Here is a 26,495-nt window from a genome sequence, read left to right on the forward strand (position 1 = left end):
GACCGCTTGTTTTCACTAGGTAAAGAGAAAGAAAGCAATGAAGATGAGGGGTTCCTCTGTCCCATCCTTGTCAAGACTGGCAAAAATGTGTTATTTGACATTCAGGAACTCAGCAACTCCCTAAAATGTCTGCCTAAGGCCACACAGCAGCTGGACTTATTAAACACATAGTTATATGCTGAGTTGTTCACCTGTACTTTCTAATACAGGAGGACATGCAGCATTTTGTATCCTAACTCATACGAAAAGGAAGAACACAGTGGACACAACAAAAGTAGGAAATAATGAGGAACTAGAAGTGATGATTAGGATGAGAGAGGAAAATGGTTTAAAAATGGACCTCTCTTGGTGTGCTCTTTCTGAATTTATCATAAATTCTTCCACGTGCTGATTTCCTCTTCCTAGTTCATTCCTACACAGCGGCATTTCATAATTTCTCACACCTTTCTCCTTTCCAGTCTGAGCATGGCATAAGTGCAAATAACTGGGAAAGAGATTAAAATCAATTGATGGAAGCAGTGGAGGAAGGAACTCCAACTCGTCTGTCTCCATTATTTAGGAGAATTTTAGGCCCTCCCTCCTATAGTTTGTGTTGCTCAGTCATGACACTCCTATGCCAGAATAGGTGGGAGGAGACAGTTTGTCATTCTTTTGCTTCTGACCAATCATTTACATCTTCAGAGGCACAGTTTAAAGGAAAAAAAACTACAAAAAAGCCCCCAGTAACAGTAACATACTGAGAGATGAACTGAGGAAAACAAGCAAACCAATTGCTTAATGACAGGAATTTAACCCAAAAGAACCTGCACAGTACTGAACAGCCATTTGCAACAGATCATGGTAATAAAATGACATATTAAAAATTGATTTTTCTAGGGGGAAGCTAGGAACACAACAGGGTCACAAGACAATTTTTTTGTGTATGCAAGAGAGGAGCATGTTGCATAGTGAGAAGTATGGGGTAAAATTTGAGAATGCTTGTTCTTGCTTTTCCTTTTGGCCTTTTACGTCTGTCTGCTTATAGAAGCAATCTTCAGCAAGCTTTAAAAAATTCTCTGGCAGTAAATCAGCTGGATTGTCCCAGTAACTAGCCCTGAGAAACAGAGGTTAATGGCCCTAATTACTGCTTAAGGACCAGGTGGGAAGATTTAGAACTTGAGACTAATCAGGAAGGGACAGATGAAGACAGGACTCCTGAACCAGGGTGGGGCCTGTTCCTAGTCTGCAAAAGTCTGAGAAAGAGAGGAGCAGCTGAGATGTCTGTAGCTGAAGGTGATGGAATAGATTACTGATTATTTGCCTACTTAGTTACCACAAATAAATCTGAAAGAAATGCATCTCATAAATCAAGTAAATCTTGTAGGAAAAGCATCTAATTTGGCCCTCCCTGTTTAGGGAAGGATAAATAAAACATTTATCACAAGAGTAAGCCAGAGGCATTGCTTGAGGTTATCACAGGACAGCAATCATGAGAATGTTGCAGGACAATTCCTCACAAAGGCAGTTTCTACCTATTAGTTCCCCAGTTCAATGTATCCTTAGGACTGGTACAAAAAGACAAGGAAAAAAAAAAAAAAACAACAAAAGAATCTTTCCATTGTAAATCTATGCTGACTTCTGTTAATCTTCTGTTAAAGACATGGTCTTACACTTTGGGGGTGGGAGATGGAGGACAATATTATGAAAAGCATTAAACCTGACTCCCAGAGGAGAGCTGCTCAACAATTGCTGCGCAAACTACTCAGGTAACCTGTTCTAGCAAACAACAGAGTTGTGTTGAAGAGCAAATGCTCTTCCCCAGAAGAGTCAGAGAGGTCACAGTAGCCCCCTAAATCCCTACCAATATCATTAAATATCGCCATTGGGTGGTAGCTTTCCTGAAGAAACCAGAAACTGTCCTTGTAAGCCATAACTTTACCTGCCCAAGATGGTACAGGACTTTCCAGCTGGTACAAACATTAGTTCATATTTGATACAAAAGTGAGCTGTTTTGGTTGGTCTGGTCATAAATGAGCCCTGAGATTTTATATGCTGCCTGTTAAACTCTTAGGCTTGCGAGAAAAGAATCAGCCAGTTTCCTCCAAGATAGCATGGCATAAGGTAAGCTCCCAGAACTGTTTAGAAAGAAAATTGCACTTATGAACTTGATTCCATGCCCCAGTACTCTCTATGATTTCTTGTAGCTGAATAAACTTTGTTTACTGCAAAATGGTTCTGTCACTTGTTACTTGGAGCTCAGTTAGAGGGAACCATACAGCCATCAAGCAGCACTGAAATTTCCAAGATGATCTAATAGACTTGGTCTGTAAAGGATCAAACTCATTTACAATAAACAATATTTACCTTCTGTTAGGAAAGATATTTTGAATTGTGAATGCTGGGACCACTTAGTTACATGCACTCACTTTAGCTAACTGAATCACCGCCCTGCAACAGAGCATTCCCCTAGCAGAGTATAAAGCTGAGCATTCAATCCACCTTCTTGTAGAGGAAGAATTCTGTGAGGAAAACCAGCTAGAATTATTCCAAAAAATTTGAATAAATCAGAGCATACAGTGCATATTCTCATATTGATATCATAACTCAATACCTGACTATGGAAAACTAAACAGCTATGAAAACTGCTCTGTATCATTCTCCAACCCAAATTATTTAATCTTCCACATCCTGCCACTAAATTTAGGGGAAAGGGATTAGATCCCATGATAAATCAGCTTATCACATGAAGAGAACTAACTCAAAACTTTAAACCCAGATCTAAGCTCAACTGAAGTTTTATAGGTTGTTCTCCCTTTCTATCTTCTTTCTTATTTTCTGTGACTACTATTGTAGCCTTAGCTTCCATAGATGAAATTTAAAGGACAAAGAGGAAGCCAAAATAGAATATATTTTTAAAAATTAAAGGAACTCTTCCATATATCTACTTTTAGAAAGTGGCCTCCCTCTCATGGTGCAACTGCCTACACTGTGTGCTCATGAGTCTCCTCTTTCACCTGAGGTCAAGGTGAAAAGGCATGCAGTGCCATGATCTACAGACTGAGATCCTTCTGGAGCATGAATATGGAATGTAACTCTCACCTGTTGCATTTTACTCAGATACAAGAGGCAAAGAATTTGAGGGACAGAAGAGTTTTCTGTAAGCATCCACCATCATTGTCACTGAAACTGCATTGGTCCTGCTCTCTTGTGCAGCCAGGTCATGGATCATAAAACCTGAGAAGCTTTTATTAATTCCTGAGCAGGGATTAATTTTAAAAACTGAAAGGCAAGGATAACTTCAGTAAAGTTCCCTTAAGTGTGTACCTATAGTGGAACTCTATTGGAACACAAGGATGTGTTCATGTGTAGCACAGGATGCTAACAGTTTTGTTTTCCATTATAAAAAGTAACACAAGCAGTGGAAGCATTTAGAAACTGGTTTTCTCTGGCAAATACAACCTCTTTGGCTTTGTCAAGAAATTTTGTAACTCCAGCAGTAGTGTTTTTAGATGAATGTGATGATATGGGTTCAAGACACTGAATTTGTCTATGTAGTATATACTTTGAACAGTGCCATAAGAGACAAACAAAATGCAGAGACATGACTCATGCTGGCAGTCACAGCTTAATGCTACAAGTTCTGTAAAGGAGTAGCTTTAATATCTGCTCACTGATTCCTATGCATAGATATCCAGTAAATTATAGTTAAACCTGTTTATCTTCGATTAAGTCGAACTGAAGAAACCTTACTTCCTAAAGATCTATGTCCTAGACCACCAAGTCTCACCAGCATGCATTCTCCATTTCACTCCACATCCACCTCACTTTTAGAGGGCAGCAGGAGTTTGTGCCTTCTTGAGGGCTGGGAGATCACTCATTGCCCAAGCAGTATCTGCTTCTCAAAAATCAAAATCCCTCATGAAGGCAGTAACCTGAGTCTTTCTACTTGAGCCAAATGCAGATTTTCACAGCTCATAGCAACTCATCATTTCAAGATTACTACCTTGTGAAATGAGTTTCAAAGGTTATTCAGGGACAGAAAAACTGACAGAGCATAAAGCACCCCTTTTGGAAAAAAAAAAATCAAGACAGCAAATAGCAACAAACACCTTCTCACACTGATAGAATAAACTGCACCATATGGACAGCAAAACAGTACTTTTTGTATAAAACTTTCCTGGCAGCCAAGATTTCAAAAAACATTTTTTACCTGGGACATAAGTAAAACAGGAACAGCCTGGCATAAAATCTCTAAATAACACTTTGCATGTAAATGTATTTTTATGGAAAGCTATATTTTGAAAAGATCTAACAAATACCTTGCAAATTATGGCTCTAGGTAGAATTAATTTCAAAGTGGTGTGTGGGAAGTATCCATACAGAGAATAATCCCATATTTATTAGCCACTTCCATAGCACTATGTGCTATAACACACTATTAATTTTCTGGATATATGTACAAGTGGCATTATTCAAGAAGTTCAAAGTACTGAATAAGTTTGAGAGATCATCTTTTTTATTTATTTAATATAATTTAACCTTGCATCTTGACTGAAGGTAAAAAAATATGATTAAACAAAATCTGTTAAAGCACGAAATCACTTTCACAAAAAACTTTTGAAAAGGTGATGTTCTTTAAAAGATTCAACTTTCCAAGTAGCTGTTTCTGTTTAATAAACCTATGAGACTAATAGGTTAACTAATATAAGAACAGAATGTCTGTGCACAGACATATTTCTTTTAATGCACTGCCTTCCAAGGCCTTGTTCTAAGACACGGGTGACAAATGACCCATCCAGTAGTTTTTAATTGCTAACAAATTCTGCATTACATGCTTAATCAAAGTCACCCATGAGTTTCAGGACGATCCCAGGTGTTATTAAAACTGCAAACCCCCAGGTTTATAAACTGAAATAAACAAATTTTACTGAGTACCACTCATCCTTTCAAAAGTCAGGGGAAAGATACACAACCCATCATAGGACCCAGCTTCAATCTTTCTGCCTTATGTTTTCCAGAGATCATGTTTCATAGGCTTTAAATAATTGGAGCTATGGAAACACTATTTACCCATTAACTTTGCACACCAAAAATGGTTGGTCCTTCACTTGATCTGATCGCTGAAAACTTCACTGCCCTCAATTAACTAATTCAAGGTAAGATGTTGTCTGCTTTTTTTCCCAGTAGGATGAAAAGCTCTAGGGTAGGATTAGTGAGGCACATTAATTTTTGAAATTAAATGTTGTCCTTTTCCTTGCCCGTATCTGCTTTTCCATCAAAGTCAAAAGAAAACATCTCTACTTTGTAAGATAGCCAGCTGTGGCTTGAGCACAGCCCATGGAAATCTGCCCTTGTAGAGTAAATACAAGTTCTCCCATGTGAGAGAGGAATGGGCTTGAGGTTAACAATTTATTTTGCACCAACACCACTTAAAACGCTCTTACACTTTCTGTCATTAATCCATACTCTCATCAGGACCTTGCACTATTCCACTTTACTTTTTCTGGCCAGTTCTCCCGCACCTCTGTGCCCCTTCCCAGGACCCCCACTGAAGTTGAGTTTCACCATGAGCAAGTGGGGGCCAAGAACATTCCAGACTGGTCCTGGCTTGCTCCCTGCCCTTCCTGCACTGAGCTGCAACCTGCACACCCCCTCCTGCTTGTCTGCTGGTCATTGGGACCTGCTGCTGCCAGCAGCCCTGCCCTGCCATTTGCTATATCAAGTCTCCATAACCTTATACTGGTTTTTTCCTCAGTTTCAGAATTATTCCTCCCTTTGATAATTTATCAAAGGTAAAGCAGTGACCTGTAATGCATGCTCGGAAGATCAGACAGGAAATATCTTCTATTCTTGCCAATTTCACAATTTGTTCTAGTCAATAAATTGTCTTTCTGAGTGGTTTGGGGTTTTTTCTGAAATGAACAATTACAAGAAAAGGTCACCGAACTAAGGTGGTGGTAACATAAAACTCAGACCATGAACTGAATTTTGAACGGGCAGCTTTTCTGACTCCTCTATTAGCTGTTGCCCTCATATATTGTAGTAGAGGTAACAGGGGAAATTTCCACTTCTGGCAGAAGTGTAAGAAGAGTTATTGAAAGTCATGAGCTCATCTGTTGGGACAATCCTGTACAAAGAGAAAATCACAATACAGAGTGGATCCACTTTTTGAGCTTAATTCTCTCCATAAGTAATTACATAGCAAAGCACAATATAGTTGATTTGGATTAACTTGTAAGAATGATTAAGCTAGAGTTCACAACACCACAGAGAAAGGGGGTAATAATATTAAGTCGTTTGTGCCAGTTAGGAGAAACAGGCAAATGAAGGCCTAAAATGGCTGCGTGGCAGTGAAAATGTCATGTCCTGGTGACAAAGCCTTTTCAAAGAAGGAAGGAAGAAGGAGGCTATTGCACATCCAACCTCTGACCTGCAGCAGACTTTGCAGAGCACTACACGAGTTAGAGCACTATCAGATGTTCATTTTAGCCCTCACCTCTGTATATTCCTTGTTTTTTAAAGTAAAAAGGCTCTTAATTTTTAAATCTATGTTTTCTGTTACACATTCTAGTTAACACTTGCCCGAAACACAGTGAATGGCAAACTCTTTGCCTAGCTGATGTAACACCAGCAATGGTGTATGTTACTGCAGGTTCCCTTGGTGTAGCTTTGATGGGTGGAGCACATGATTTTAAAAACTGGGCTGTTGGAAAAAGTTTGTAATTTGAAGGTGTGTGTATAAAAGCACATTATCAAAAGCCAGAAACACACAGAAAGTACAGAGGCTTATTAGCAACCAGGAGAGCGCACAGCCAGGCAAGCTTTATGAAATAGAGCATTGTGAAATAAAGATTGTATGGTAAGAAGCAATATTTAAAGAGGAAGTGAAATAATTTGCTTTATACAGGTACACAGATGCACAGACATACTCATATTGTGTATGATAAATTGAAAACCCAGATTTTAAGTCCCATGCTTCAGTGATTTTACCTATTATTTTTATTTTGACACGCTTATTTTCATAATAAAAAAACCCAAAAAACCAGCCACTAAATAGCTATAGACAATTAGAATATTCTAACACTTCTACAGCCTCATCCTCCTGCAGTTCTCTCACTTTGGGCTACATACTCAGTACTTAGCTAAATCAACAAATTAATGGATGCCCATTTCAACTCTGCAAGGCCAGAGTTGTCTCATGTTCTGAGACACATTAAGAGAAGTTCAGAGACTAAACAATTGTCTTCTATCCTGAGGCATATAAAAGAAACTACAGCATTAATGCAGGTGGAATTAACTGCAGTTTGTACCAAGGTACTCCTAACTTACTCGAATGTGGAGAGAAGAGCCTACATGGATTTGTAAGACAGCCTGAAATGGAACAAGAGGATGAGAAGAAAGGTAGCTGAGCCCCATTGCCATCTTAGGATGCACTAGGAGCACTGTACAGTACTGGCAAAGCCCACACAAGGCCAGTGTGAGAGACACATCCTTCCTGAGAGGTTGTGCTGGGCACAGATTACCCTGAGGTCCCTACAAGGCTACCAAATACCATCTCTATGCAACTGAATCCCATTCTGCTACTTAAAGCCAGGGTGAACTGCTACAGCTGCCAACTTCTGTATTATGTAAATGCAATATACAAGTAAGCTGTATGACTGAATCTAAGTACAGCACTCAACTTCAGGTCAATTAAGGTTTAATCACACAAATGCTAATAATGTAGTCCATACATACTCTTGGGCATACATAAACGTGTTTTTATGATGAGGCTGGGAAAGATTTATCAAGAACATCAGTGAAAATGTATTCCTCACAATTCCAGCAAAGCCCACATTAAAACAAACATTAAAAAACACTGGTTTGAATTTTAGCTGTGCTAATAAAGAAGAAACTTTCCAATGGCTACTCAGCTGAAGTTGTCTCTGCCCCTTTACCTTAACTGAACAGGAACGCCTGGAGATAAGGATTTGTACTGTGAATAATGTGCAGCTATATCACACAAGAAACAAATGGCTTCTCCAGTTTTTCTAGAGAAATTGATTGATTTGCTTTGGGAAAGTCAAGGAATTATGCCATGCCTGTATGTACTAATCAGTAGACAGTGGTAGAACATGTTTGCCTCACAGGACCAATGTAATGTTAAGCTGATTTATTTTTATTGATGTTTTCAGAATCCCAAGCGTGCTATGTAAATCCAAAGAATTAAGATATAGGAACCTGAACCTCTGGCAATTAAAATATTGATGAAGGTATAAACAAATTATTCATGCTGTATAAAGTTATTATGCAGAATTATCTTATTCAAAACAGAATGACCTAAAACTTGTATTATCGATATGAATTATAGATGTTAAATGACAAATGTAAAAATTAATATAGCAGTATTCTATACATTTTAAGGACAAAATTTCAACTAGGAATAAAAAAGTAAAAAGTGGATTAAGTTGAAGATGTTGCCATGACTGACACTGCCTACATTCCAGGGAGAAAAAAGTTCTACTGTCTCACAGTTAACAGTAAACTTACAGTCTATTTTGATTAATTTGCTATTTCATATAAATAGCCCTACATGTAAGTTCAAGGTACTGTAAACATTGTTATAAAATAAGCATTAAATATGAAAAAATCAAGTAAAATCAAAATCTAGACATAGTAATGGAGAAACAGGATAAAAGCAAAGCAGCATACTGCCTGCCAACTTAATATTTAAAAACAAAAAACCTAAAAAACCACAACCAACCAAAAAAAAACAAACAACGAAAAACAAACAAAAAAGGTAAAGAATTATCTCCACAGAACTTATATATAGTCTTAAAAACTACTTCTACTTACCTCTTTTACTAAAAATAATGATTTTAAATTGGCAATAGTGAGTGCAGTAAAAATAAATATTGTCCTGGAGTTTATATATCAAACCAGATGTATGCAGGGCTAAGTACTTAAGACTATGAAATACAGATATTTAGGCCAGGTTTCTCAAAAGCTTAGGCCAGGCAACTGGCAGTCTGGCCAGTCTGCCGAGATGCTAAAAGCCTTTTTGGCTCTTTAAGCACTCAAGACGCTTCTACCGATTCACAGAACCACAGAACATGACCACTCAACTCTTGAACAGAAGGGAATAGTTGTCACCATTTTCCTAAATTGCACAATCATGCCTCATATACTTTCAGATTCATTAGTACATATACTTACAAAAAGAACACCTACCTTACACAGACATTTTTGTGTAATGATTTACTAGTTTCTTATGAATGGTTTGTTACAATCTTTGTAAAAATGTTTTATCTAAATTCCAACCTAACCTGTAAAAAGAAGTTTTATCTGCCCAGTCTTTTGATAAATTAAACTTCAAAGAGACAAAAAAAATCTATTAATTGGCAATAAATACTAAGATCTGTGATGAAGTCATGGCCGCTTTATCTCTAACAAGGTAATTCCATCTTCATGCAGCAAATTTTTCAGCTCCTCAGTGTTTTGTCACTCCTCTAGATCCTCTAGGAATTCCAATATCTTTTCCCAGTATTACATAAACCTGTATTTTATGTGTTTCCTGCAGGCAGTGTGGAGACTTAGTTGAATGTATAGAGGTGGATTTTATAAAGCTTCTAATGAACCATAGAGAAGCATCAACCTTGTGGGACTGTTATCTTTAAGGTGCAACTGACACAAGCAGCATATTCCAAAACATGCCTGGATGTCATTCCTAGATGCCTCCATCTCCCAGCTGAGCCAAGAGGGTGTGAGATGGCACACATGCCACAGACTCATCTAACTTCTTTTCCACTAAACACAGCTATTCTTGCTAAGCAACACACTGGGGGAAACAGGAATTTTCAAAACCTTTATTTTAGTCATTTAATACAGCTTTTGAAACAGGTCCAGTCCCACGGGGCTCCATCTGCAAAAGATTTTTTTAAGAGCATATGAGTAACTGTACAAAGTGAGACAAGAATAAATTCATTCAGAGGGATTCCAAAAAACCATATATCACTGATACAGTAAAATGGCCCAAAGAATATCCATGTGTCCTTTTGAGAGCCAATACACAGCTCACATTATAATGCTTTGGACTGAGGACAAGCCATAATGGGGCCATTTATGGTAACCCTTAAGGAAATCAACTCACCTTTCTCTGTTTTTCATGCAGATTCTTTTATTAATCCTGAGAGGGTGCAGCCCAGGAGCTCAATGATAGAAGGTACAGGAAAGAAATTCTGAATAGTTCTGCAAAGAATCTTCCTGGTGGAGTCAGACAATTCCCAAATGCCATGGGAAACACAAGAGGAGGGAACACATTACTTCATGACCTCTACCAAAATATAAAATGGAGTCAGAAGCACGATACAAGATTTCATCCCAACATTAATTAATATGCACATGAAAAACAATCACACTCCTGTCTGCTAAAGCACCTGTACACAAAGGTTATGTTTGTATCATTGCAGGTGCCTTAACAACATGAGCTCCTTGTATGTTCCTTGTGGTTCATCTGTATGATTCCATACTTTAGTTCATGGCCACTGGATATGACTGTTCTCATCAGGCAGAGGGAAAAAATATATAAATATACATATGTATGTATGTATGTATATATTGTGTGTGTATGCACGTATATCAAGAGAACAGCATGTACCATTTCCCGTCAGATCTGGAGGTAGCTCATGGCATATTCATGATGAGAAGAACCGGAGAACACAGACTGAATAGGTGTGAAGGGACACTGAAAATGACAGTCTGACCAAAGCAGCTGACGAGAAGAAGCATCTCTATGGGAGATATTCAGTTGTACCATGCCAAGATCCAAGCAACAGCTGCAGTATTTCATAGAAACACTGTGAGCTCCAAGAAGCAGCAGCTTAGGGAAAACTCCAGAGATGCATATGGAATTCATCCAGTATTAAAATGTTTCATGGCATGCCACACTTACATGGGTGAAATGGAAACTCACATCAGTTACAGACTCCTACCTTTGGCTGTATATTTTTATACCCTTTCATCAGTTCCCAGAAACACAAATGTTGACTTTTTACACAGCTCTCAAATACCAGTTTCCAGGATCTTTTACTGTTTGTGCAAGAATACCGTGATATTTGTAACTGCCAGTAAGTTTTTTCCTTACCACGCATTTTGCAAAATTGATTGCCATCTTTTGACTGTGTTTAATAAATATAAACATTTCACAGCTTTCAATGCCCACCTACACCACTGTCCCCTCCCTGCCTCAATAACTAATGTAGATGCTGATTTTTTAATTGTTTCTTTGAAGTATTCAAAATCAGTCACTGTTAGAGATGAAATACAAAGCAGGATGTTTTGATGAAACATATGGCAGACAAAACCTCAAGCAGACTGATAGGGATTATTGGCAGTTGTTCTTTTTCACTCCCCATTCTGCGGGGAATAAGATACTGTTAGAGACCATCTGGGAAATCCATCTAGCAAATCCCTTGTTGTTGTAGGGATCTAGGACATCAACCATGATTCCAGTTCCTCACTGTTTTCTGTGGCATATTACAGCTGCACCACTTGTTTTCTGAAAAGTTGAAAGTTACTAATCAGAACTTTGTGGACATTGTGAATTGAACTCTTGCACATCTTCCTGGAGTAAACATCTGTCATCTACGTTCTCCTTTACAGAGGACTAGACTCAGTAATTAAAGTTAATTCCTCACAGTCCTATTTTCTGGTAAGTAATACTGTTATCTGTATCTATTATTTTGTTCATAAAAAATGAAATTTAAGATAGGTTCCTATGAGTCTTTGGAAGCAGATGGAGGAGAACAAAGAATTATCAGAAAAAGTTGAAGGAGCAAAAAACAAGCAACAAAAGGAAAGATGAAAGAGACGAAAATTGTTAAATATTTTAAAAGCTGAATTCTACTTCTCTTTCCCTCTTTCCTCTATCTGTTCACTTTTCTCACATCACACATCAAATCCAACTGCATGAATAAGTATCCAAAAAATAACATTCCGTGTTGTAATGTAATTAATTATTCCCAGAAATTGTAATGGAGAGCACACAAAAGCACAGCTTGAAGGTATCAAGCATTCAGCAAGACATTTGACTAGTGCAATTCATTCAAGAAGAAAAAGATTAGAAAATGAGATATTTGTAAGACAATTAATAAAAATTACATTTATTTTAAAATCTCGTCAATATATTGTTATAAATGTCATTAAAGAAGAAAAACTTTTGACTTCTTTCCTCTCTTTCCTCAGAACTTGTCTTGGCATGTAGAAAAGAATTCAACACCAGAAATAAAAAATTAGGAATAACATTTGTGATTATCAACTTCTTGAATAACAATATAGTTTTGAATGAGTGGAATGTATAGAATGTAGCCAAATATTAAGCCATTCATCGCAGATTAGTTTTGAGGATCAGCTCTTCAACCTCAGCATCTTAAAAATAAAAAAAAATGACAGTTCATTAACTGTAAATAATATTAAGACTAAACATAATCACAGTAGGTAGCAATTACTGCTGCCCCATTATATCTTGCTCAATTTACCATCAAATAGTGTTTAATCTTCCAAGAGCAAGATTTGCTCTCAGCTTTTTTCTAGGTGGCAGAGGGGCTTCATTTGTGATAGAGGAAGAAAAAGGTGCAGGAAAGCATTTAACGTAGTAGGATTTCAACACAAATTCAATCGCCTCCCTAATCAAGAAAAAAACCCCCAACAAACAACAACAAAAAGTCCTCACAAAAATAAGAGGGACAGTAACAAGGCCCAGCCTCGAAGTTGTCTATCAGGCTGAAATCTAGGCTGAAGTGAACAAGAATTTGCCTGAAAGGTACCAACATGTGCTCCAAGACTGATGAGTTATAAAACATCCTGACTGTAGAGAGGGGAGTATTAATTTCAAACCTTACCTCACTGATTGCAGAGGCACTTGATAGCTTTCTCTCTTGTCTGAACAGTTGTCCAGCCACTAAAACCAAGTTAGAGAAAGTACTGCATCTCCTTCATGTCCAAGTGCTTCTTTTTTGATATGAGTGACCAAAGACTCCGAAGGTAAAAGTAAATGAGGATTGACAGCTGGATCTGAGAGTAACACACGTGCAACCTGGAACCAAGAGCACCACTTTCTGGTACTTGACCCATGTGCTCTTTCTCCTTTAAAAAAAAACTTCTGAGAAAATTTATAAAAGGTCACATAAAAACTTATTCTCTTCCATGCCAGTTTTAGCTGGGACTTCATACACATCTGGAGCCAGATTGTGTTCTTCATTACAGGTATGTAAATCTGGAGTAGCCTCATCAACTTCTGTTTACCTGACCTGGAGTTACATCAGTGTAGTGAATGCCCTGCAGGAAATTAATTTCACTTTCAAGAGCTTTGACTGAACATGAAAACCTGCTAATAAATGTACTCCCAATGGGAAGAATTAGACACAGAACTGATGGTATCATAAACAAAGGACTTTCATTAATGTGACTGTTAGAGAATGCTACAGAATTAATATTTTCTTACAAACATGAAACTGATTTTTTTTCATGCTGCGTGAAAAACATATTCTTCAAAACAATGATGTATTAGCCATTTATTATGGGTAACCCCCAAAATCAGAAGGTTCCTGGAACAAACAGTGCTCTATAAAAACAGTTGTTACACTTGAACCATGATTCAACAGTGCTTATTAAACCACTAAACTAACATCAAATTTTTTTTGGTATCAAAGAGCTTCTCAGTGGCCTCTAACAAATTCCCTACAAAAGAGCAGCAAGAAAAAACATATTTTTTTCCTTCATCAAAAATGCTTTCTCCAAACAACAAATAAATTAACTTTTAGAGTTGGAAAACGGTGGTTTTCTCAGCTTGCTTGTTTTCTAAAAGTAGGGAAGAGTAAAATCAAGGTGTCAGGTAAAATGGTAAAATAAAACATAAAGGACTCAGACTTTATGAGAGCAATTTCTAAAACTCCTATGCATGAAGCAGCAATTCACTGGGTAAGAGAAAAAAACAGGCTAATTTGTAGGTGAGTGGGCAGGAAAAAATTAGTAAGTCACAAAAGTGCTTGCATACATTTTTTGTTCTCCTTTCAGTGAAGTTCTCCATGCACAGGAGAAGAGAACAGGCTTATCTTCCATTGTAGTGTATCTATCTCCCAAGAAGAGAAAAGCACAGGCATAGCAGTTACCTTTGCACAAACTTGAGCACAGCAGAGAAAGAAGATAGCTACTTCAACAGAACACTTGAGCCTGCCTTCACACACCAAAGACGTGTGATGCAAGACTAAAGATTAGCCTCCTATCGCCTACACATGATGGTGGCAGGGGTGGATTCTGCCTTCAGTTCACTTTTATCATCCTTACTTTTAAATCTCAGTACAAACTATTTCCACAGCTTTCATGTAAAGCAGCAATGATGGAACCCACTGGGTAACAATTAAGGCAAAGCTGGAAGATGTCACCATCTTCTCCTCAGTGCCACAATTGAATGATGAAAGCAGACTGGAATCTAGTGCAGCTGCAGACTCATTCTGTGCTGGTATCTCATTGCTCCAGAGAGTTTATAACGCTGGTTTTGCCTTCTGCCCCACTCCTGGTGTTGTTTGCTCAATATCTAGTACGCCACTACTTGTAATAACATGTCCTGCCTAAACCCTTCACCAGACTTTGTTTCACTCTTCATAAGTTATTTTTGACAGTAACAAACAGTATTTCATGATAAGTCTCTTCCTAGTCCTAACAATTAAGTCATAAAATAAGGCTGTCAAAGCCCTGGACTGCAGACTCTTAAGATACTTCCATAAATAAAACAGCAGTCTGTAAAATATGGCATTGCTTGAACACCTTCTATCTGACCATGGAAATGAAATAAAGTGTACCAGTTAGAACAAACAAAACAAAAAAAGTCTAGCTTCTTCTTATGCCATACCTAGGTAGTGAGATCCAACTTCAAGAAAGGGAGACAATGAAAAGTTCTGAGGAGAGATGAGTTGGAATCAAAAGATGCTTTCTGACATGCTAAATTCTCAATCCAGATTAATCACCTTAACTTGGGCATTTAGCAAAATAAACTAGACAGGGAAAAGGGTATTTTCTTTGTACTAAAAACAACACACAGAGTTTGATGGTATCTTTAAAAGAGTAGGAGACACTTCTATCTTACCCCTTTCCATCTTCCCTCCTGCTTAGAGCTGAGGTAACCATTCCATATAAGTAGCACAGAACAGTGCTCCCATTCAGCTGAAACCTGTCTATTCTACTTAAATAAATACTATATAAATAATCAATGATGATGGAAGGGAAAAAATTTGAATTATTAACTAAAAAAAAAGAAAGAAAAAAAAACAAACCAAAGCATCTCCAACACTTTTCTTAATAACATGCAAATTCTCAGTCTCCATTTTAATTCCTGCTTCAAGCAGATGCACGCCTTTTCATATTTCATTAACAATTTTTTTTTTAATAAATTCCTTGCTAAGTTTATCAATAGACCTCTATCAGTCCCTATAAAAGTGCACTGCAATTCCACTCGCTTTAGAAAAAGCTATAGGCTCCCTTATTTTCTGACCATGGCCGTTTCCCCAAGGAAACCTGCAGACACAAACACAGGCAGATGGGAACCAGGCAGGCAGTGACTCCCCATGCCTCAGAAACAGTGTCAGAAATGATGATGTTCACTGGATTCAAGGAATGACCTTCCACCTTTTGCTAAGATGCAATCACATCTTTTAAAAGGAAAGAGAGTGAGGAAGAAATACATTGAGACTCCATCTTGCTCCTCGTAGATGGTGTCTGTCAGTGGCTAAATTCACATGCACTTTTGGAAACCAGATGGATTCACCAGCAGATGACATCAGGCATATCAGTGTAACTGCACGTGCAGGTCAGGCTGCTTGGACAGTTTTACCTGGTTTCCCTTGGTAATGATGAGGTCCAGCAAAACAGACGTTACAAGGTTCTACAGCTGGACTAACCACTGAAGACTAAATTTAGAGTACAGTGCAGGAACTTCAAACTTCACCCAGGACCTCCTATATATATCCTGGCTTTCACATGTCATACAAGGTTACAGCCTTTAAATACCTTCTTGGAGCAGGGCCAGTGTTAGAAGCAGACAGTGTGCCAGGGTAACCTGCCACACTGTAGATACATCCATCCATCCAGCACTGTTTGAACTTGCAATGGCTGGAAGCAAACAGCCCTGGCAGTGGCCCATGACAAGAACACTGTTCTGTACATCAGGCTGTAGAAAAAAGGTTGAGAAACACTTCAAAAGGCCAGCATTAAAGAAGAGACAGAAAGATTTTAGTTTTGGAGACTACATGGAAGCTCTGCCTTGTGGTGAACAACTCTAACTATAATGACCTGCACATTAGAATGCATTATTATAATTAAAGGTCATAGTATGTAGCAATCATTATTTACTGTTCTTTAAAATTATGCTTTACTTTTCAGACTTAAAGGAATAATTTCTATATTGTGCAATTCTTCAAGAAGACAAATACACACTTGAGCTAAACATAATGCATATTAACTCAGCCTACCATACATCCAGAGGGACGTGAGGTGTCCAACTTTCTATCATAAATTTCATCTGCTAGAAAGAAACAAAACTAACTGCTCACAATTAGTAGGCATCTGGACAAAATGGGCACATGTGTTGTCCTTGTTACCTCATTTTAATGCATCTCCTAGGCATTTATGATCAGTAGCATATATTTCTATCTGGGAAATTCCACAAAGGAGTTTCTACATATTAGGAGTGTCTCTTGCAATACAGACATAACAAACCATTTATTAATCCAGGTAAAATGATGGCACTGTAAGTATGACTGGTGAGCTCAAAAGCCTGTTTTCCCATACTGTATTATGATAACCTTGTTATCCAAATGCAGAAGAGACAAAATAATTTAAAAGGAGTAGGCTAGCTGTAATTAATGAAATAAATAATGAAGAAGAGATAAAGCTATATAATAACTTTTCATAATAAAATATATGGTACAGTAAGTAGCAACAACAAAAGAATCAGCAATAAAAAAATTTTAGTGCTACAGAGACTTCACCATGGTCACACAAAAACGCAGCAGGCTCACACATAAGTAATGATCTAAAATAATTGATGTGTGCACATAACTATTTGAATTCATATAACCACATTTTTGCAGTGCATTTTCTGATGAATACTCTCTGTATTCAACCCAGTTAAGTTTAACTTATGCATATACTTTTGCAGCTACACAAAATTTCACAAACTTCAGTTTAGCCCTAAATGGTTGTAGAAATTTCTGCTACTGTGAATGGCTAGGTCTTACTGGAGGATCTGTTCCCTCATATAAGCTTAATAAAAGCATATATATAAAGTATATATATATATATATATATATATATATGTACACATATACATACAAATGTACATATATGCATTTAACATTATTAAAACCCCTTTTGCCCTTGCACAACAAATTTTCAGTGAGTAAAACATTTTGGATCAGATTTTATGGTTGTTACAATTTGGCAACTCCCTCCACTGCCCTCAGCTCATGATCTTTCTGTAAAAAGAGATTACCACACATACTCACTGCCTGAACTGAAGATTCAAAGTAATACTGTCCACTGAAACGTCATACTTGTCTTAAGGGTGCTACTAATGCCAGTTTTAAAATTCATATTCTGAAGTAACTGAACCAAGCATTCTTTAAATAATATACTGTAGTTGTTCACAGGGTTTTCTAATCTCTAGTTACTTATCAGTCTTTTCAGGCAAGAAAACTTGATTTATTAGTAAGAAAAACAAATCCTATAGTTCTTACAAGTCACTAATTACGTCCTCTGTGCCCATAGGCCTGATGTAAGTATCCCTGTTTTGACATCCAAGCTTTTTTGCAGAATGATACCACTATTTTAGCAAACTCTCTATAGCAGAAGCATCTAATTGCTTCAAATAGATATGGACTAGATGAATATTCTGAAAATTTAACTTCCACAAAGAAGTAAGCATTTTCAGAAAAGATTTCCCTATTAGCTGTCATGTTTTCAAAGAAAACGTGATGGAAAACCTACCATTTTTATCTCAACAGCTTCTTCTGATCAAAATTCTGCAGCAGACACAAAATTATCAATCAGCCAAGAGATCTTAGCTTCGTTCCTTTGCCTCTGAGTTTCACAGTCTTGACAATAGCAAAAGAATAACATCTTGTGCAGGTTAAATGGGACATCGTAGAAGTTGGAGGAAGCATAATGTATTTCTTCCTCCAGTACTAGCCCAATAATTGAAATATATTTCCCTTCACTTAGAAATCAGATATTTTATTCAGCAACTCATCTTACAAATCTCTAACAAATTCTGTTTATCCCAGGATTGTTTTCTTCCTGAAGTGTTTACTCTATATTTAATAATCTTTACTGCATATCTAATTAAGCATATACTTAAATGAACTCTAAACATCAACATGAGTTTCACTAGGACAAAAAGAGAAGACAAATCTGCATATTGTTGGCAATATAGAGTGGGCAGGATGACAGTGAGTGTGAAAGAATATATTGATGTGGGGGAAGATTCTGGCCTCTTAAAATTTGTATAGAATGAGATGGCTTTGATTGTCATCTCAATTCATTATAGATTTTTAACACTTTTCAATAAATTTTTCTTGCATCTGAGTTGGAACTGATTCAAATTGGAAACAGAACATTAGGCTATGTTCTTGTCTTAGCTATAAATGAGTTTCACATTAAGACTCCTCCCCATCTCTGCCAAGCTTATTTGTGTATTTGCAAGAGTGATGGCAAAAGCAACAACCTAACTCAGGCAAAAGAGCCTGTGTGTCTGTCAGTATTTGGTTGACAGGCCTATAAAGGGTTCATTAGAACAATCTGCCCTGAAGCAAAAGAAGATACTGTTCATATCAGCCAATTTGGGACCCACTGTGCAACTCAAAGTACTGAGCAAATCCAGCACTGGGGTTCATACACAGGAGGAGACTACAGCTAGGCAGAACATTTTCCATAAAATGAAAGTTTGTGAGAAAGAAGTATTCTGTACAGACAAAGATTCACATAAAGATTTCATGGAGAAGGTGTTGGGATACACAGTTTGCTTAATGACCATGAGAAAGACTAACAACCTCCCATTTAGTCTCCCTTTGTTCTACCCACTAAAACTTAGACACTTAAGTTACAAAAAATTACAAGATTTTATTTTTACTCCACAGGCAATGAAGATAGGAGATAAAACCTTAGCATGATTAAATGGTGTTCTCTAGATATCAGTCATATTATCCCTTTCTAAGTATGCCTAAGGATTTTAACACTCCTGTTTCAAAGCCCTGTAATAAAATGTGCCCATTCAAAGTATATCCATATTGTCAGGCTACTGAAAGCTAGTGAGTAGCATTAATAGTCTTTGTATCCAGGACTCACATCCTATTATTACTGCTGTAAAAATGTTAAGCCAGTTGGTCATCAGATAAAAAAAAAACAAACAAAAACCAAAAAGGACTTGTGACCAGTAAGATCAATGGGTGACGTCTGTGACATGTGCCATTTCTTCACCCTCCCTCCCGACTGTAGGCCCTCATGACAAACACCATCCTAGAAAGCTAGCTAACTTAATCTATAAGATCTGTCTTTATCTACAAAATAACACGCTTGCTTCTCCTTACCCACATAATAGAAACTACAGTGAAAAGCCCTCAGGGGATTACAGCTTCTTACAGCAAACTTGTCAGTTTTAATTCAGGTTAGGTGCTGCATAACACAATCATGAAGAAAGCAAATCAGTTCCTTTCAGATGTTGATAATTCACTGGTAGGAATTTTCTTGGCCATACACACTTAACACTCATACATATTAAATCTTGTCTCAGCTTTGGTGAGAAAGAGTTAATTTTCTTCCTACTAGCTGGTATAGTGCTGTGTTTTGGATTAAATATGAGAATAGTATTGATATTATACTGATGTTTTAGTTGATGCTAAGCAGTGCTTACCCCAAGTTAATGATTTTTCAGTTTCCCAGGCTCTGCTGGTGAGCAGGTGCACAAATGGCTGGAAAGGAGCAAGCCCAGGGCAGCTGACCCAAACTGGCCAAAGGGATATTCTGCACCACAGAGAATATTGCCCAGTATATAAACTGAGGGGAGCTGGCCAGAAACTGACAGTCAGTCACTGGCTGTGAGGTACTTAGTTGCCAACTGGGTTTAAACCACAAAAATTCTACAGATACATAAAAGATGTTATGAGATGGACATCTGTAAATATACATACATATATATCTCCATATTTTTATATATATATACACATACATATATATGTACATATATATATCTATCATATTATATACATACTTTAATACTTTTTTTTTATTTCAAGTCGGTAATGTAGACAGTTCTCAATAAATGGATTGATAATTCATGTCTGATGGAGAACTACACCGTTTTTGCCTGTGTGTCAGCACAATAAATTTGCCTATACAGATGTATTCACCATGTACATCCACATACACTTAATGTACGTATGCATCATATATGTGTAACAGAGCATACAAATCTTTGTATGGCATTTAAGTAATGATCTGACAAACATTAGACACACCACATTAAGTGCTTAGCTGGGAATAACCTTTAGTTGGGTCTCACAAATCTTTTCCTTTTCTGAACTACATGCTTCATATCTGGACGATGTGGAAGCATCTTACCTTGCTTCCATTTTCTCTTGCCTCCCGTTCCATCTTGAGATCAGAAATTAGGAGAGTCTTGTATTTGTTCTTTCCATTACTGCTGTGATCATCTAGTCTGTATTCTGAAGTCAGCTGAGCAGAGAGGGGACTGTCACTCAGGTTCAGAGGCTGCTCATCCTGCTCCAGATTTGTTTTGCCATTACTGTTGGTTTCTGCCATCTCCCTGCAGTGTGTTCCCCCTGAAGCATTGGAACTGTGTCCCACGGTCTCATTGCCATTAAAACTCTCTGCGGCTGAATCATCTATTAAAAAAGATATATTTTCGGTCACATGCCACATAATCATCTCTGTCCAGTTTAAACATAATTTATTTATTCATCATGTTTTTTTTCAAAACAATGAAAACTGTTTATATTACTAGCACCAGCACATTTCTGCAAAAAGCACACACACACTCCACGTATTCAAGTAAAAGCTTTAAGTAAATCCATAAAATATTACTAAATAAAGGGAAATTACCTGGGCTGACTGTGTACATAAAAGACAATCACAAAGGATTTTTTGTGATTGATAAAGTCTGTCTTGATCAATCTGTCTGTCCATATGCCTTTGGATCTATTTAGATTCTTATATCACACTCCTTAGTGCACTATTATCTATTTCTGAAATCAACAGAGGTGCACGTGGTACTGAGAGAGAATCTGAATCTCAGGTTAAGTGTGCAGAACAGCAGGTGTCATATCCATAAACATCCTCTTGCAGAGATACGGTGTAAATACTTCTGATGTGTTCACTGCTGGCAGCAGAGATTATACTAGAAGAGCTGATTCCAGAAACAAAGATCCTGTCTTCATTTTGTTCAGGTGCCCATTCACTTCTTTCATTCATTGTGTGTCATAATATACTCAAAAATACTGATAAATAGTGGGCAAAACTATAAACCTGAAAGCTCCATCCAAAAACCCTGGATGTGTTATTGTTACCCTTAAGATTTTACAGCTGGATTGTACGATTAAAATATGTCTCTTCACATACTTACAGATTTGTGTATCCTGTTCTTGTCAGTACAGGAATTCACCACCTGTGCTACCACTCAGCCCTTTTTTACTTTTAAACAATCTTTTGGCCAATATTTTATTTTTCAAAGGATTAAATGGGAGCAGAATTTGGCACTCAATTTGCCCTCTTCTTGTTCTCTAAAGCACCTCTTTTTTGGCAATCTACAGAGTTTTGCTAATGGTGCAAACACCTGCCCAGAGCTCTACAAGCATTCCATTATTGCAGACTATGAAGCTGGAAACAAAACTGGGGAGTCAGTAGTCAGGAATGCAGATTGAAACTGGAGATACAGAATGAGATGATATATTAGCACATTATAATATAAGATAATATTAGCACATTAATATACCATCTTTTTTGGGCCCTTCTAGACAACTTCCATAGAAATGAAGCAAACACATTTATCCACACAAAGAATTAAAAAAAACAAAAAACAGGACATGTCCTTTAGCAGATGTGCTCAGAAGTACTCATTGCTTTAACTACATGATTAATCAAATTGTTGATTCACCATCATTATTACAGTAAAAAACAACTATTCACCACTCTCAGATGAGATTTTTAAAAGAGGAGAAAATACTGGATAAATGGGTAGTGATCTAATTCAATTAAATACTTAGAAAGCCAGAGACAAAAAAAAAAAAGAAAAAGAAAGCTTAGAAAGCTATCACACATTGTTCTCTTACTTGCTGCACTCAAAAAGCATTTTTATGCCATAAATATATACAGAACTGGGCATGTAGTATGAACATATTTTTAAAAATTTCTTTATTTTGTAAACCTGTAAAAAAATCTAATTTCATAACAATACAAATTAAGAGTAATAGTTTATATAATTTTACTTAAGGAACATTTTTTGGGTTTTGTTGCTCCAAAACAGCTGTATAATTAATAGCTACAATAAAAAGAAGACCCCTATGCTTTGCTATGTATCACTTTTACATTACCTCTTGGGAATACCAAGTACAATAAGTACAATAAAAGACATAACATTCCTAGAATAAGACTTTCAAATATGTGCACCAAACGAACTTGTAACAGAGCAATGCTACTTGAGGATTTCAGGTACGTAGGTGAATAAGAAGAGCAGGATTTATCCTTAATAAACCTTTTATCACACCTCAAGACTTATGTCTTCAAGGCCAGAGCACAAAAAAAAGGCTAAAATTCTAAACATACTTTCAGAAATAAATAAACAGTTTTAATATTCCAAAATATAAAATGGAATTCTAATATAGGGTCTTTATTTTTTAAAAATAGACATATTTCCAACGTATTTTAAAAGCTCTGAGATAACAGAAGGAAATCCAGATATGTTTTTAATAGAGAAGCTCTTGGATTACTGTTGTATTTAGGACTGTAAAGAGATAATTGGCTTTTTGATTAACAGTTTAAAAAGTGACAGTTTCAAATTAATTAAATCAGTTACTGAATGGGTCACTGAGTGAGGGATGCTCTTCCCTTTGAAGGGCTCAGAAAATTCCCTGCTGTTGGCCGCAAGGACAGAAATGAGTAACCAGAGGATACAAAGAACCACCTAAAAGGTGGGGCCGCTGCCTACCCAGCAGCACACAAGTCTGGTCCCTCAGGAACTTCTGTGTGCTGGCACTCAAGGGTCCCAACTCATGCAGTGCAGAGGAACCACTACCAGGACACAGACAGCTGGATGGAAATGATGAGAGCTAGATCCAGGAACAGCCAGCTCTCAAGCACAGCTGTTAGTTTTGCCTAGCAATAATGTTTTTATTTCTTTTTTTGGTGCCCTGTGTGATGTATGGTTGACAACTAAATCTTAAAAATGTGTGAGAATGCTACAATGTGGAAGAAAAAACAATCTTATCTTTGTTCTAAAACATGACCAGAAGAATTCCTATGTTGAGTAAATGTGATCAAACATTATAATACTCTGAAACAATAGAAAAGTTTTTATAAGATTTTTGCTTTTCTTAGCAAAAGCTTAGTTACTTGATGGCTAATCCTGGTTTCCACTATAAAGTCAAATATCTGTTTTTACAATCATTTAACCTTGTTTGTTAGAGATGGGATCTTGTTTGTCAAGATAATGGTCAAGAGAATGGCTACAATGTGTATGGTATAAATAACATTTTTGCCACGTAAACAGAAATATGTATTTCCATAAAAGAGATGAAGAAAAAACACAAAGTGGTTTAGCAATAGTTTCTTAACAGATGTTTCCACAGTAACCAGATTACAAGGTTTAATAACCTTGGATAGCTGCTCCCTGGGCAGCTATCTATTTTTGCTAAGAATAAGGCTACTTTAAAGCAAGACTTTCTCAGAAGGTATCATAAACACAGAACACATCTGGAATGACTTTAGGGTTTAAGGGAAAAGGCAAGAGGGTCTCGCCCAAGAGAGGAAAGTGATGTTCATCCTTTGATACAGGCAACCACAGCCCAAACACCACCTACAAGCACTCATGGCTTGCTCGTGGATGCCAAGAGGCAAGAACAGATCTGTGGAGACCTGTCCCTCAGACCACGGTCCCCAGTGGCCACTGCCTCTGTCAGGGGCAGCAGGTGAGACCTCATCTCCGCACTGTGTCTGGTGCAGCTGGTGTGTGGGGCTGCCCCTAAAGCAGAGACAGCATTGGGACCAGCAGCTTGCTCGCAGTTTTCTCACCTTCCAATATCACAACACCTCAGCAACAGTGAACTGCTAATGACAAAAGCCTCTTCTCTTACCAACAATTTTTTCCCCTCCATCCAGCAGAGGCAGAGGCGTGGTGGCTTGGGGAGAGCTTGGGGAAGAAGGTGCATTGTCCAGCTATGGCCAGCGGCCCCTGCTCCTTGTTGGGAACTCTGTAGAGATGAGGTCCACCCCAGCCTGGCACACGTGGGGCAGCAGCCATGAACACACTGCAGAGCTGCCCTCCCACAGGAGGCTCAGAAAACCACAGCATTCCTCTCTGGGCTCACTTTGGCCCCACTGCCAGTCAGAGGGCACTCCTTTCCCACAGCTGGCTGATGAACACAGTATAAAACTCCACTGAGGCAAAGGCAGCACATTTTCAAATCCTGTATCTTGTTTGAATCACCACTTCAGGGTGAATTTTATGGAAAGACCTCCACAGAAGCCTGCCACAGGCACCGGGAGCTGAGAAGGGAGGGAGCAAAGGGGCCCCATACCTTGCATTGGGCATTGGGGCAGTCATAAAAGAGGCTGTAGGATGAGCTCACATTTTCATTACCACCCAGGACAGCTTTTATCCACAAATATCAGTCATGACAGAAAATCAACCATCAAATGCTGCTTGCTCGGCACAAGACATGTCTTTGGGAACTGTGCAGCTTTCAAACCCTTACCCCAGAATACTGGAAGACTGGAAGTACATCTAAGACTTACTTAAGCCTGAAAAGTGAGAGTCTGGCTGCAAAATACATATTCATTTCTAAAAATAGTCAACTGGGGACTCCTTCACCTATGCAGAGATTCTCTTCCAGGGATTAAAGAGCATCACCCCTCAGCAAAACACTCCAAGAGCAGAGGGAAGGTACTTTTGGATCAGGCAGAAGCCACTTCCTTGCTGAATCATAGGGAATTCTCTAGGCTTAGGCACAGAATTCTCACTCATGGATCAATATTTCCTAAACTTCTTGATGCCAACACCTCCTTCTTCCACCTTGCACACTGCTCCACACTGATCCTGTGCTCTGGTCTGAATAACACTCTTTGGACACCTTTAGTCCAAGTACTCTCCGTATCAGAGGTTATCAATAGGGTATGGGGTAATGGCTTTAAACTGAAGGAGAATAGGTATAAATTAGATATTAGGAAGAAATGCTTTACTGAGGGACTGTAAAAAGTTGCCATGAGAAATTGTAGATGCCCCATCTCTGGGAGTGATTAAGGGCACTTTGGAGGGTGCCCTGGGCAACCTGGTCTAGTGGAATCCTGCTCTACAGCTCTATGATTCTAATTATCAAAACAAGATCTACAGTAATATTTTTACTTCAAGTTAGTGTCTTATCACATTGCATTACAGCTTCCAGTTCATCCTTCCAGATCCCACTCAGACCAGCAAGATACAAAGTGACATCCAGTTTTATTTTTGAACACATGAGAATTCCAGATTCCTGCTGTGAACTTTCCAAGTTCATTGCAGTCATCACTGTGTTAGACTTTCTCCCTGCTTTTGAAGGAAATTTGGAAATGGTGGAAGAAAAGAGGGCCACACCTGCAGACAGACACTGATGCCTGCAAACTCCACGGTAGCAGGCACTCAGGTTAAATGAACATTTTGAGTGGGCAGCCTGTCGGCAGAGCATCTCTGAGAGCAGCAAGATGGGTAACTGTTCCTTCTGAAAGGAGGAGATTGGAAGTGAATGAGCTGAGTGGGATGAGTGAGACTGAAACTTCTTGCTGTGCAAATGCAGGCTGTCATAACACCCACTCTTAAAGATTGTCTACCAAAATCTTGGATGATGAAGCTTGCTTTAATCTTGTTGGGCTGGATACCATCAGCCCAGACCTTAAAAACACCACCTTACACCCTTAGGAATCCAATCCATTTGAACATGCTCACTTGTAAGAAGTAGTACTGCAGACCAGAGAGTGGCAGGTTCAAGATCAATTTTGAGTTACTATGCTGTTTTCCTTAACCTTTGGCTTCAATTGTGCATGTGCTTTGTTTTCCTGTGTTAAAATACAACTTTAATGAAAATAATATTCTGCATAAGCAAACATTATAAACTAAGTTAGTTACATCCCTTACATAATTCCATAACACCAAGGCAACCTTCCTAATGGGGATTAATGAAGAAAACACTATTCTGGTGGCAACAGACAGGAGGCAGTTTTGGGAGAGG

At 37.9% G+C, this 26,495-nt stretch overlaps 1 protein-coding gene across 2 annotated transcripts in view; it reads right to left on the reverse strand.

Moving 5' to 3' along the window:
* Positions 1-26,495, reverse strand: part of NOL4 (nucleolar protein 4) — a 192,201-nt gene that overhangs the window by 58,323 nt on the left and 107,383 nt on the right. For both annotated transcript variants that reach the window (XM_015620223.2, XM_015620221.2), the window contains exon 6: positions 20,626-20,909. In XM_015620223.2, coding sequence (XP_015475709.1) covers positions 20,626-20,909 — 284 coding nt within the window. The remainder of the gene's footprint in view (positions 1-20,625; positions 20,910-26,495) is intronic.

Source organism: Parus major, chromosome 2 (genome assembly GCF_001522545.3).
Source record: "Parus major isolate Abel chromosome 2, Parus_major1.1, whole genome shotgun sequence".
Lineage (NCBI taxonomy): Eukaryota > Metazoa > Chordata > Aves > Passeriformes > Paridae > Parus > Parus major.